The 12702-nt window shown below is 35.3% G+C and overlaps 2 protein-coding genes across 3 annotated transcripts in view; both read right to left on the bottom strand.

Moving 5' to 3' along the window:
- LOC18779436 ((-)-alpha-pinene synthase) overlaps positions 1-879 on the bottom strand; it is a 24755-nt gene extending 23876 nt beyond the window's left edge. Inside the window, exon 1 of the mRNA XM_020562277.1 lies at positions 760-879. Within this exon, the coding sequence (XP_020417866.1) occupies positions 760-879 (120 nt within the window). The remainder of the gene's footprint in view (positions 1-759) is intronic.
- LOC109948450 ((-)-alpha-pinene synthase-like) lies at positions 6017-10750 on the bottom strand. 2 transcript variants are annotated; one of them, XM_020561428.1, is made up of 4 exons: positions 10327-10750; positions 8760-9008; positions 8442-8684; positions 6017-6455 (listed from the first exon to the last, which is right to left on the bottom strand). In XM_020561428.1, exons 1-4 carry the CDS (start codon positions 10345-10347, stop codon positions 6270-6272), a joined length of 699 nt encoding a protein of 232 aa, XP_020417017.1. In that variant the 5' UTR covers positions 10348-10750; the 3' UTR covers positions 6017-6269. The 2 variants fall into 2 exon arrangements, with proteins under 2 accessions (XP_020417017.1, XP_020417018.1); XM_020561429.1 differs by lacking the exons at positions 8442-8684; positions 8760-9008; positions 10327-10750 and adding an exon at positions 6648-6978 and having other exon boundaries at positions 6017-6572.

Here is a 12702-nt window from a genome sequence, read left to right as displayed (position 1 = left end):
GGACCGCTAACCCGCACAAGCCAAATCTTGAAGCATCAATGATGAGGGATATGAGACGACAGTTCGATGCCAGAGCACAGAGCCTGCCGGTGCATACTGCCCATTCACCACACACCCTGCCCACTCTGGCGGTCACTTAATGTGGTGAATCTTGTGTATCTAAATAGCATTACTTCCTAATTTATTATTGAAGAAAAGGTTAATTTCGATTTAGTACCTTGAACTCTTACCCTTAAGGCACATTTGCTCTGCACTCTCAATTTTAACGATTACATACCCTAGGATTTTCAATTTTTTGCAATCAGGTTCTGACGTTAACTCTGACATCAAAATTTCTGTTAATTGCTTGCATGGCAGACATGGGTCTCACCTATTCGCGTATTTTGATGTCAGTTGAAGAGTATTTTTAAGTAATTGGTTTCTTCGCGCCTATGAAGAACACATTACATGCATTAATATCAAACTATTTCTTAACCCTTCAATTAACATTGAAATAAGTGAATAGGTGGACCCAGGCTTATCACGAAAACAATTAACAAAAATTTTGGCAATAAAGTTATCAACAAAACCAGATTGCACAAAATTGAAAAGCTTAGGGTATGCAATCGTTAAAATTGAGAGTGCATAGGCAAACGTGCCTTAAAGCTAAGAGGTCAGTGTACTAAATTGAAATTAACCCTTAAAGAAACGTCATGTTTTGTAATTCCGTCTTTACCTTTGCTAATTAAATAAAAAATAAAAAACTTTGATTGTCTGTACCTCTCCTCCATCGTCCTTTCCCCTTCTCCTTCCTCTTCCCATCTCCTCCTCCATCGTCCCTTCCCTTCCACTTCCACTCTCCTCATACATCGTCACTTCCCATCCTCCTACATCGTCCATTCCCCTCCTCCCCACCCCAATTCTTATTATGAAAAAATTGGGTTAATTACAATTTAGTACCCTATAGTTACACCCTTAAGACATGTTAATCCCTATCTTTTCAATTTTTACAATTACATATTCCGATCTTTTAAATTTGTTACAATGCAGTTCCACCGTTAAGGCTTCTGTCAAATCACTCTGTTAGTTGCCTACGTGATATTTATGGTCCCACATTTTTCTTTTTTAATTTTAAATTGATTAATGTATGAATATAAAAATAAATAAATAAATTGGTAAAATGAAGAAAAGAGAAAAAAAAAAAAAAGATCTTAGGAACTAACCAAACCAGAGCCTCCCACCCCAACATTTCTTCTCCCCCTTTTGCCTATGACCACCACACCCTCCTCCCCCCTTTCTTCTCCCTTCCCATCCTGACCAGCCACCACCCTCTTCACCGCATCTCTCTTTCAACGAATTTTCAGAACGTTTGCACCTCCCAGATGATTTCTTACAATTTTTTCTCCCCCATCACAAACTCAGACCCATCCCTCCCCCCTCCTCCTCCCACCCCCCACCTCCGAATTTCTTCTCCGCAACCCTTAATCTCCACCCAAGTCCACGAACCCAGCCCCAAACCGCATCTCTCTCTCTCTCTCTCTCTCTCTCTCTCTCTCTCGCACAGCTACCTCCCAGATCTAGGCACCATCTCACTCATCAGATCTCGCCAAAGTCGTTTTGAGTTATTGGGTCAGGTATAGGCGCGCTGGGGACAATGGGATCTGGAGTTTGAGTTCGCAAGGGAGGATGAAGAGTTTAACCTCTCTCTCTCTGAAATTTTCTGCATCCAACTTCCAAGTTCTGAAATTTTTCAAGTTTTGATTTTATGCCACAGATGAAGAGCTTTTCGTTCAATATCTATGTCGCAAGTTTCTGGTTCCCTTCCCCGAAATTCTCTGATTTCTGGGTTCAGTTTTTGCTTCTCCATTGCTTGAAAATGAGGGAAATAAGATGAGTCTATGGAAAATTAGGTCTCAATCAAAAGGTTGCAACTGACAAAGAAGAAGAAGAGGGTTCAGATCTTAGGAGAAAATGGGTGGTGTGGCATTGGCGATGAAGATGAATACTTGTTTCTTTCTTTTTACATTGGACGGTGAAGAACATGGGTGGTGTGGGTTTTTTGTCCTATTTTTTCAATTGATTTTTAAAAATTTATGAATATTTTAGAGTGCTGCTAAACGAACCCTAAAATTAACTGAGTACATTCTACTACCAAATTACTTATTGAATTACTAATTTATCATAATATAAAATAACCAAAAAGGATATAATGAATTGTGAAACAAATAAAATTTTAATAAGTATACCTTACTCACTATATTCAACCCTCATCAGACGTAGAAAAATCTTTGTATTGTTTGGTGCTCAGGAATAACGCAGCGAGTACTAGTTTAGGATTGGTATTGCGAAATTAAAGATTTTGATGAAAACCCAAAATCTGAAAAGAGGGCACAAATTCATGTAAAAAGAGAAACCTAGTTTAGGATTTAGTATTAGAGTGTTGTACTAGGGCTATTTTTGGTAGTTAAATAGGGTGTACTTAGTTAATTTTACATTTTGATTAAAATATTAAGATTAATTTAGATTATATGGTGTACTCAGTTAATTTTAGGGTTCGTTTAGCAGCACTCATATTTTATTACACCTAAATAATAAATAAATGTGGGACTCATAAATGCCAACTAGGCAACTAACGGAGAAATCTGACAGAAATCTTAACGAGAAATGCTAGCAACCTTATCTCTAACCTTCTCATTTGGACATTCTCCATTTTTTGCTTGATATGTGTCATTCTCCTTACACTTAGAACAATGTCATTAATATATTATACAAATTAACTTTGACTTTCCAACTTTACCCTTAGTAAATGTATTCAATTTATTCAAAAAAAAAAAAATCACAACTTTTTTACCATCATTTTTTTTAACGTCAATTATTTTTTTCAAGAAAAGGTCTAATTTTTTCAAGTCCCTTTTTTTAAAAAACACAAAGGACTTTTTTTATATAAATAAAATATCTAAACCCTTTGTGTTTTATAAATATAAAAAAAAAACCCAGATATTTCCTCTTAAAAGTATATATTTTCTTTAAAAAAAATAATTGATGTTAGAAAAAAAATAATAAGATGGTAAGAAAGTTCTGAAATTTTTTTAGATAAATTGAATACATTTAATAAGGATAAACTTGAAAAGCAAAAATTAGCTTGTATAATATATTAATGACATTGTTTTAAGTGTAAGGAGAATGACACATGTCAAGTAAAGAAGAAAGAAGGTCCAAAAGAGAAGGTTAGAGAGAAAGTTGCTAGCATTCGCCAATCTTAACAATAGAATCACACTGTAACAAATTTAAAAAATCGAGGTATGTATTGTAAAAATTGAAAAGATAAAGATTAACATCTTAAGAACCTCAGGTACTAAAGTATAATTAACTCAAAAAAAATTATATAAAAAACACTTCAAATAAAAAGAAAAACAAAGCTCAGCACTCAACTTGTAGAGAGCGAAATTAGGCCATGAGAAAGAGCGAGAGGTGTGTTCTTGTTTATTTTTCTTCGAGGGTTTGGTTTGTGGGTAGACATAGAAACTGGAAAGATGCAAAACATGGCAGTATTGGCTGATTTTTGCTATAATTCCATGGTTGAGAGAGCTGGGGTTAGTTTCCTTTGTTGTTTGTGTTTGAAAATTAAAAAATGAAACTGAAAGGGATGGGCTAGATGAGATTGGGATGGTTTTGGAGGTCCGCCATTAGTAAGGGAGGGACGATGGGGGTAGGGGAACGATGGAGGAGGAGGGGAACATTCACCCAGATCAGTTTTTTTAATTAACAACGGGCAAAACTAGGAACTGAAAAATATGGTGTTTCTTTAATAATAATTGGGATACGTGTCACTCAAATATACAAGGGACAGAGAAATTGGGTACAGAAGATCTCAGCTCTATCACAGGTTGGAGATGCTTTTGACATTTAGATACAGTTTTGTAATGACAGTTGCTCAATCCAATAATAATAACAACTTAGAGGCTGTTTGATAATTATTATTATTTTTTTTTATTTTTTTAAAATTAAAAATTGAAAACATGTCTGATAATTAATTTCAGTTTTTAGATTTAGAAAAAGTGAAAACTCATATTAAAATCAGGCTTGATCTCGAAATTTACTAAAAATGGATTTCATATTCTAGTTTTCACTTTTCACTTTTCACTTTTCACTTTCTTTTTTTTTATGTGACACTCTCGCTCTCTTCTCCGTCTCTGTCACTCACTGCTCCATCCATCAATTGCTCTCTTCTCTTTGGTCTCTCGCCTTCTTCTCTTTGCCTTCTCACTCTGTCTCCGTCTCCTTCCCTGCTTAGATCTCCCTCCCTTTAAGGTATGAAAATTTACGTATTCTCTTTGGTTTTTATTTTTGTTTCTCTTGGATCTCACGGCCTCTCGGATTTTACTGTTTTTTCATCTAGACTTGGTTTTTTTTTTTTTTTTTTGGTATGTTTGATTGTTATATTTTGATTAAAATTCAACCCTGTGGATGAAAGAAATTATTGTGAAAATTCAATTCTGTAAGTAGGATTGAGAGTGGTCTTCACTCATATGTAAAACTATGTATACAAGTTACAACCACGTGATATATTCATTGAGAGTGGCCTCTCCCAATGCATATGTAGTGGTCCACGCTCAGCATTGATCATTTCTTGTATTCTAGATTGTTTGAATTGAACTTCATATAAGAAGAGTGTTGCTAAACGAACTTTAAAATTAATTAAGTACACCATATTAAAGTATTTATTGAATTACTAATTTATTTTTTATAAAATGACCAAAAAGGAGATTCTTTTTTTTTTAAGGACTGTAAGGACTGCTTTAGAAGATTTACGTCATGTCTTCATTTCATGTGATTTTGTTTATGCTTTTTGGGAGACTAGTCCATGGTGAAGGCTTTTACAAAATAGTGCCGACCTGAATTTTAAATGTTGGCTTGTGCAACTGTTTGGTGACTCATCTTAAGAGTTTGTAGAACAAGTTTTGATGGTGTTGTGGGCAATCTGGAATGAGAGAAATTTTGTTTTATGGACAGGCAGACGATGTGGGATGTTGGAAATGGTTAATTGTGTTCAGGTACGAACCTACCCTTTGGCTAACCTCAGCTATAGCCCAGGGGACTTTGTCTTTTTTAAGCCTAAACTAATATACCCAAAAGCACAGCCAATGGACAACCATGCACTGCACTCTTTTATTGGTTGTGCGCCATGTGGATACTCCACTATTATGAGCCTATGACTTTCCACGCATCACACTACAAATAACAAAAATATATGGTCATTCGTTTTGTTTTGGACTTTTTTTCTTTTTGAAATTTTTCCCTATAAACCCTTTTTTTTTTTTGGGGTACAAAAAGGGGCCAAAGGCCAACACAAACAACCCTTATTTTTAAAAAAAATAAAAAAATAAAAAATAACATGTCCTTTATTTCAGGCACCCTTGCATGTAGAAAACAGAAAATAGATATATACTAGATGCATTTTGAGGGGTAAGACTCATTATTTCCTCTTGATTAGAACATATTTTTGTGATCGATGAAATTCACTCGTATTGTCGAGTTTTCTATCTTCTTAATAGGTTTGTGGGTAATGTATATTTAGTCCACCCCAATTTAAAATTCTGGGTTCGTCTATGATTGTGCTATGTAGGTCTTGCACCAATACCAGGAGCACAACTTTCCTAAGGGTGTTGTGCTAGCTCGTGCAACATTGAAATGGGGTAGAGTTCCCGTGGGTTTTAAAACTCAATTTTGATGGGGCTTTTAGCGAACAAATTGGGTTTGCTGCTTTCAAGAGGGTTTTGCTGCTTCTTGGTTCATGATTTTAGTTTTATTAGTCATATATGAAAACTTAAAATTTGAAAAGAGGGAACGAATTCATGTATAAAGAGAAACTTGGTTTAAGATTGGCATTAGGATGTTGTGTGATAGAATGTATTAGGGTGCACCATGGGTATTTTTGGTAGTTAAATAATGTGTACTTAGTTAATTTTATATTTTAATTAAAATATTAAGGTATACTTAGATCATAGGGTGTACTCATTTAATTTTAAGATTCAGTTAGCAGCACTCTATAAAAAAACAAAAAAAAAAACAAAAATAGCAATAACAAAAAAAATGAAAAAATGAAAACTGAAATCAGTTACAAAACAAGTTTTCAAAACAATACACATTATTTCAAAGTTCAAACAAACTTGGCGACCCCAAGATGCCCTTTCCTAGAAAACAAAGACTAAATCCTTCCCTAAACAAGACAAAATCAAATCAAACACTTGGACAACAGCACAACACAGGACCTTACAGTCAAATCCATCTTATCCAACGCATAGCGGCACAGGATTGATACACACTGAAGCAACACTTCCTCTTGTGACCTTCCCAACATGTGTGAAGCCATCTTCCCCCTTGTAAAGAAGATCAGCCACTCGTGTTAAATTAAGAACTCGCTTAAGCACAGGCATCGGCACAGCAGTTGGTCGGAGAAACTCCTCGTTTATGTCCTTCCACAAAACCATAATCTGTTTCTTAAAAACATCAACTGTCTCTTGCTCTGAGACCCCATATTGCTTCATGTAGCAATCAACACTGGAAGCAGCATGCCCTCTTTCTTTCTCAAACTGAAAAAATAAAAACCAAAATTAATGTCTTTTCCGATCATATGCGTGTACATAATTACTATAATTTATACGTACGTTGGTCGAAACAATATCATCCATGAGCCTGAAAATGGTGTTTGCAGCTCTGACAATTTTGGGGTCATTGAGCAACCATTCAAATGACTCCTTTGTTACAATATCTCCCATGCCAAGTAAAGAGATGGTTGTAAGGAACGTGTAACTTATAGAAACCGTTGCAATACTCATATACTCCTCCATGCTTGGAATTCGTCCTTCGTGGAGCCATCGCACCTCATCGAAATAGGATCGAGCTTGATCTTTCATCTGCGCCATATATGTATTGAGCAAGAACAAAACTAGTGTTTAGGCGGTTTGACCCCTCGGTTGACCGTGAGTCTTCCGATGCAGTTATATCCTTTGAGAAGCGTTTAAATGACCATGTAAACGAGCCCTGACCGAGAATGAGTTATCTGGGTCATGTTATGGATTGAGTATAGATAGTTACTTATAGATTGTTAATATACCCAGTAGCTGAAAATGATGTATCATGACCCTTGATTTTTATCAGATTGTGGCATATATATTTTAAGTATAGTTGAGAATCAATTTATCAGAAAGTTGATATAAAGATCGGGAAGTGAATTGAGAAATAAGGGAAAGTATTGATATAAGTTTGGGATATGGCTTTTCAAACCCACCACGAGGGTACCCCTTAGTTGCTTTGAAATAGTGTCATTTATAAATAATGCCCCACGTGTTTTGGGAACCCTAAACCGTGCGGAGCAAGAAATGTGGCTCGACCTGCGAGGATTGCGACTCTGATAGAAGTGGTATCTCCGAGGCCTGCGAGGATTGCGACTCGGATAAAAGTGGTATCTCCGAGGCTTGCGAGGATGGAATTGACGATATTAATAGAATTGACGGATCAAGAATGGGGGTACGCCTAAGTGGAGAGGATTTTAGTTTTGTGATGTTCTTAAACTAAAATATAGGGAGATCAGTGTTTGGCTTATCGATAATCAGTATATAACTGTTACAAGTATAGGAAAGAACTACGTCTGGTTTGATCTCTCAGTAAGGGTACGTAGGCAGCCTAAGGTTACAAGGTACAGCCACGAGTTGGAGTCTTTGAGATTGTTAGTGTACTATTGATATTCTGAAAGTTGACATGAGCTTTGTTAGCAGAATGATTTATTTGATTTGTTGAGGCCTGAGGCCAGAATGATACGATGCTTGATTGCTTGGGTATAATTAAATGCATGCTGAACGATTGATATATATATATAAATGTTTGTTGACAAGTGGAAACTTTTGGGAAATGAGCAAATTACAGGGGAGACTCTGTCGAATTTTCGGCAGGAGTCTAGCTGATAGAAAAATATGTTTCTAGTTAGAAGGGCAATTTGGTCATTTGTGCCAGCATTCGCCAGGTATCGGACACGCAAAAGGTTCGGCTCGAATTTTAAAGTGGAATTTGAGTCGGGTCCTGTCATGTGTGCTAATATTAAAGGTGTTCATTGTAAAAAAAAAAAATCTGCTCTAGAGAAACTGAGGAGGGACCCTGTATTTTGGATGATCTTCTACCATTCAAGAATAAATTATTGAAAATGATTAAAGAAGACAGATAAATCAAAACTCAATAACCGACATTTCTTTATTAAAGTTGAACTTCGTCTAGCCAAACATATCTATAAGAAGATACACACATGCAAAATAAAAGGTAAAAATCTTAGGAGAAAGAAACAATACACACACACATTATTCCCTAAAAATGACTCGATCAAATCCACGCTTGTTCAAAAGGCCATCTTATCCAACTCACAGCGGCACTGGATTAATACAGACTGAAGCAACACTATCTTTAGTGACCTTCCCAACACGTGTGAAGCCATCTTCCCCCTTGTAAAGAAGATCAGCCACTCGTGTTAAATTCAGAACCCGCTTAAGCACAGGCATCGGCACAGCAGTTGGTCTGAGAAACTCCTTGTTTATGTCCTTCCACAAATCCATAATCTGTTTCTTAAAAACATCAACTGTCTCTTGCTCTGAGACCCCATATTGCTTCATGTAGCAATCAACACTGGAAGCAGCATGCCCTCTTTCTTTCTCAAACTGAAAAAATATAATCCAAAATTAATGTCTTTTCGGATCATATGCGTGTACAAAATTACTATAATTTATACGTACGTTGGTCGAAACAATATCATCCATGAGCCTGAGAATGGTGTTTGCAGCTCTGACAATTTTGGGGTCATTGAGCAACCACTCAAATGACTCCTTTGTTACAATATCTCCCATGCCAAGTAAAGCTATGGTTGTAAGGAAGGTGTAACATATAGAAACCGTTGCAACACTCATATACTCCTCCATGCTTGGAATTCGTTCTTCGTGGAGCCATCGCGCCTCGTCGAAATAGGATCGAGCTTGATCTTTCATCTGCGCCATAAATATATTGAGCAAGAACACACATTGGATTGAAAATGATAACTATAATTCAATCATTCAATAATTCAATAATTCAATAATTTAATAATGTGTTTGGTATTATACATTATTAAGGGGTTGGATTAACTGAAATTTGCTATTACATGACTTAGATAATCCAATCCAACTTAATCCCAACCTTTTGGTAGGATTCATAATCACATTTGGCCTAGTAGGATTAGACATAATCCAATATTCCATGTTATTTTTAGGACACTAGACATTTGATTGGGATTATAAATCTTATCCAAGTACATAATCCAACTTCCTGAAAAAAAAAAAAAAAAAAAAGTTCATAATCCAACTCACCAAACATACCCTTCAATTCTACCTCATAATCCGATCCAATGCCAGTAACCAAACATGACCAATAATTAATGCCAAAAAAAAAAAAGAAAAAAAAAAAGCAAGAAGTTATGGTTTCCAGAACCTTTCTAAAGCTAACAAGTCTCTCCACTCTTTTTTCTTCTTTCTTGAGAGGCTATATTTTATAAGCTTAATTACACCAATTTTCCCTGAAACTTCGGTTAAATCCCACTTTGTCCCTCAAACTCAAAATGGCTCACTCATTGACCGAAGTTTGGTGACCCGCTTTACCCTCTGCCATCAACTTAATCTAAAGTTTGTTAACTTTGATGACGTTGCAGGAGTGTTTTTGTAATTTCATACACATGGATCATTACCACTAATTGAGTGGGTGACGTGGTAAGTGGATCCCACCTCCACATAAATAAATAAAATAATTAAAAATTAAAATAAAACATAAAAAACCCTACCCACTCCCCTCCTCAGCCGCTCCAATCCTTACCCATTGACTCAGTCAAAGTGGTTAGCCACCCCACCCCGCCGACGACAACCCCTCTCCTCCTTGCCACCAGAAACACCTCATTTTCTCTCAATATCTCTCTCCTTAAGCAAACCATAGATGATACAAAATAAATTTTTTTACATTAAATTATGGGTTTTGATTTTCCCACACTACTTTTGTCCACTTACACTCCCTTTATTTTTCAATACTTTTTACTATAATATATACAAGAGAGTGTAAGTACATAAAAGAAGAGTGGGAACGTACAATTTCCAACAAAGCGAGTGTAAGTGAACAAAAGAGGAGTGAGAAAATCAACTCCCTAAATTATTATTTTTTGGAACCAAATGGAGAAAAAAGAACAAACACAATTCAATTTTTCCCCAAACAAGGCTTGGCAAACCAATCACATAAACAAAACCCAAACCTACAAACTCAAAACAACCATGGCCAATGTCCCACCGTCCAATCCAGCGACTCCATTCTTATCACTATCGATCGTCCGATCTGAATCGTCAGATTCCAGCTCAAAGCTAGAGGTAAGCTTGGACAAGCGGAGGGACAAAGTGCAAAGCTAGAGGTGAAGTTTGTTTGGCGACATAGTTGAATGTCCAAAGCACCTTGTTGGCATTGATCTTATTGTAAAAGAGTTTATTATGACCGAGGGGGTCACGAACCCATTTTCTAATGATGATGACATCTTCAACAAAAAAAAAAAAAAAGGCAACTACATGTGAATCTTAATAAGTCATGATACTTCCAGTTTTGTCGAGCCGTGCTTTGATCTCAGTATTCTTTCTACATAGTAAACCTTCCATATATAACATGCTTTACACATTCTTACAGAAATAAAACTTTCATATAACATGTTTTATGTTCTTTTCTCTTTGTCTCTCTCCTCTTGATCATGCTCTTTGCATGCAGGAATTATTATTATTGTAACCATTTTTTGTTGTTGAAAGGGACAAGTTAGTGATGAGATATAATAGATTATAGATGCATTAATTTGTAGCTAGTTACAAGTTGAAACACATTGATTACGAAAGAGATATTTAATCATATACGAAAGAGATATTTAATTATATACTCATTTTTAATATTAATAATATAAATAAATCTTATACCACTTAATTTTTATAAACAAACTCAAAAAAAAAAAAACATACCAAAATGTGTGCATTTCGCGCGGACCCATCCTCAAATGCTATTTTATTTTTATTTTACCGTGCAATAATGATGATTTTTTATATTTTTATTTTTATTTTTTTAAAAAAAAGAGACGTCTTGCAGTATGCTTGTGTGCCTGGGTTTTGTGACAGACATGCAGGTCCAAACAAGGAGACAGCATAGATATTTATCCAATTATTTCACTAAAAAACATCTTTATCCAATTATTAACTTTGTCCTTTCACCAAAAAGCAAAATAGTAATTAATGTGTTATATCCCATCACTAACTTGTTCTTCTCAAGAACAAAAACTTCGTTAATAATTTCTACATTCAAAATTATATGTCACGAGGAGAAAGACAAAGAAAAGAGGATGTCATCATAATAATCAACTCTTTTACAACAAGATCAGTGCCAACAAGGTGGTTTAGACATTCAACTATGTCGGCAAACTGCACCTCTAGCTTTGTACTATATCCCTCCCCTTGTGCTAGCTTACCTCTACCACCCAACCTTCAATGTTTCTATAAACCAAAAAGAAAACAATCCGTATCGCCTATCCAAGCTGGTCAGCAGTAGTTCAAAGAGATGGAGGGAGAGATTAGAGGTGTCAAACTGACTGAGTTGGCCTAACACTACACAGGCACGATTTCTATTTTTAGGTTGTGTCGGAACGAGATAATTAGGTTCAATGAGCTGAGTCAGCCCATATTGGTCCGAAATTCAACAAACCAACCTATTTAAAGCTTATTTATTAAATTATACTTGTTTTAGAGAAAAATAATACATAATATTATTATATTTATATCTTAAATTCGAGTCTATTTTTTTTAAGAATATATATTAAAATTTAATGTTTTCTTTATATATAACATAATGATTTTGTTTTTCAAGTTTCAATTTTAAAACTCAAATAATAATCTAGCCATTTTCTATTTAAATGTACTTTCAATAAAATTATTAACTTCTTTTTCTTAGCAAATAATAAATATTATTAGTATATACATAATTATAAAAGAGATTTAAATGAAGTAGTAAAAAAATAATAATAAAATGTAATACGTAAGTCAAATTTGGTTTGGGCCCATATTGGTCCGTTTAGTGGCCCGACACGAGTATGACCCTATATGAACTTGGATCGTGAATTCAGACTGAGATTGATGATTTTCCTAAATGAACGAATTCAACCAGGTCTATTTATTAAATAAACAGACTCTAAATAGACCGAGATGGCCCAACACGATCCATTTAACCCCTTTAAGAGAGCAGAGGATGGTCCCACGAACCAGGCCCGGCCACTCTACACAATTATTTCATGGTCAGCTTGAAGTATGACCAAGTCCAATTTAAAAGAACTTGGGCTGGCTTAGCATCATGCCACCGACACTTGAAATAGAGACCCAACCCATAACAAAAACAAAAAAGAATCCAAGTTTTTATTCTTACTTCTCTTTCGTTATAATTGCAGCCAAAAAATTAAAAAATAAACACACACACACACAAGAAGTTATGGCTTCCAGAACCTTCCTTAAGGTGACAGGTCTCCACTTACTTTTTCTTGAGAAATCTATACATTCAAAGAGCTGACAAGGTCTCCCACCATTTCTAGGAAGGAAACTCTCTATACTCGGAAAACTTGTATGAAATGGAGATATCATTATTTTGCTGTTA

This window comes from Prunus persica, chromosome G4, assembly GCF_000346465.2.
Source record: "Prunus persica cultivar Lovell chromosome G4, Prunus_persica_NCBIv2, whole genome shotgun sequence".
Taxonomy (NCBI): Eukaryota; Viridiplantae; Streptophyta; class Magnoliopsida; order Rosales; family Rosaceae; genus Prunus; species Prunus persica.
The sequence above is the reverse complement of the archived record's forward strand: the minus strand, read 5'-3'. Positions and strand labels throughout refer to the sequence as shown.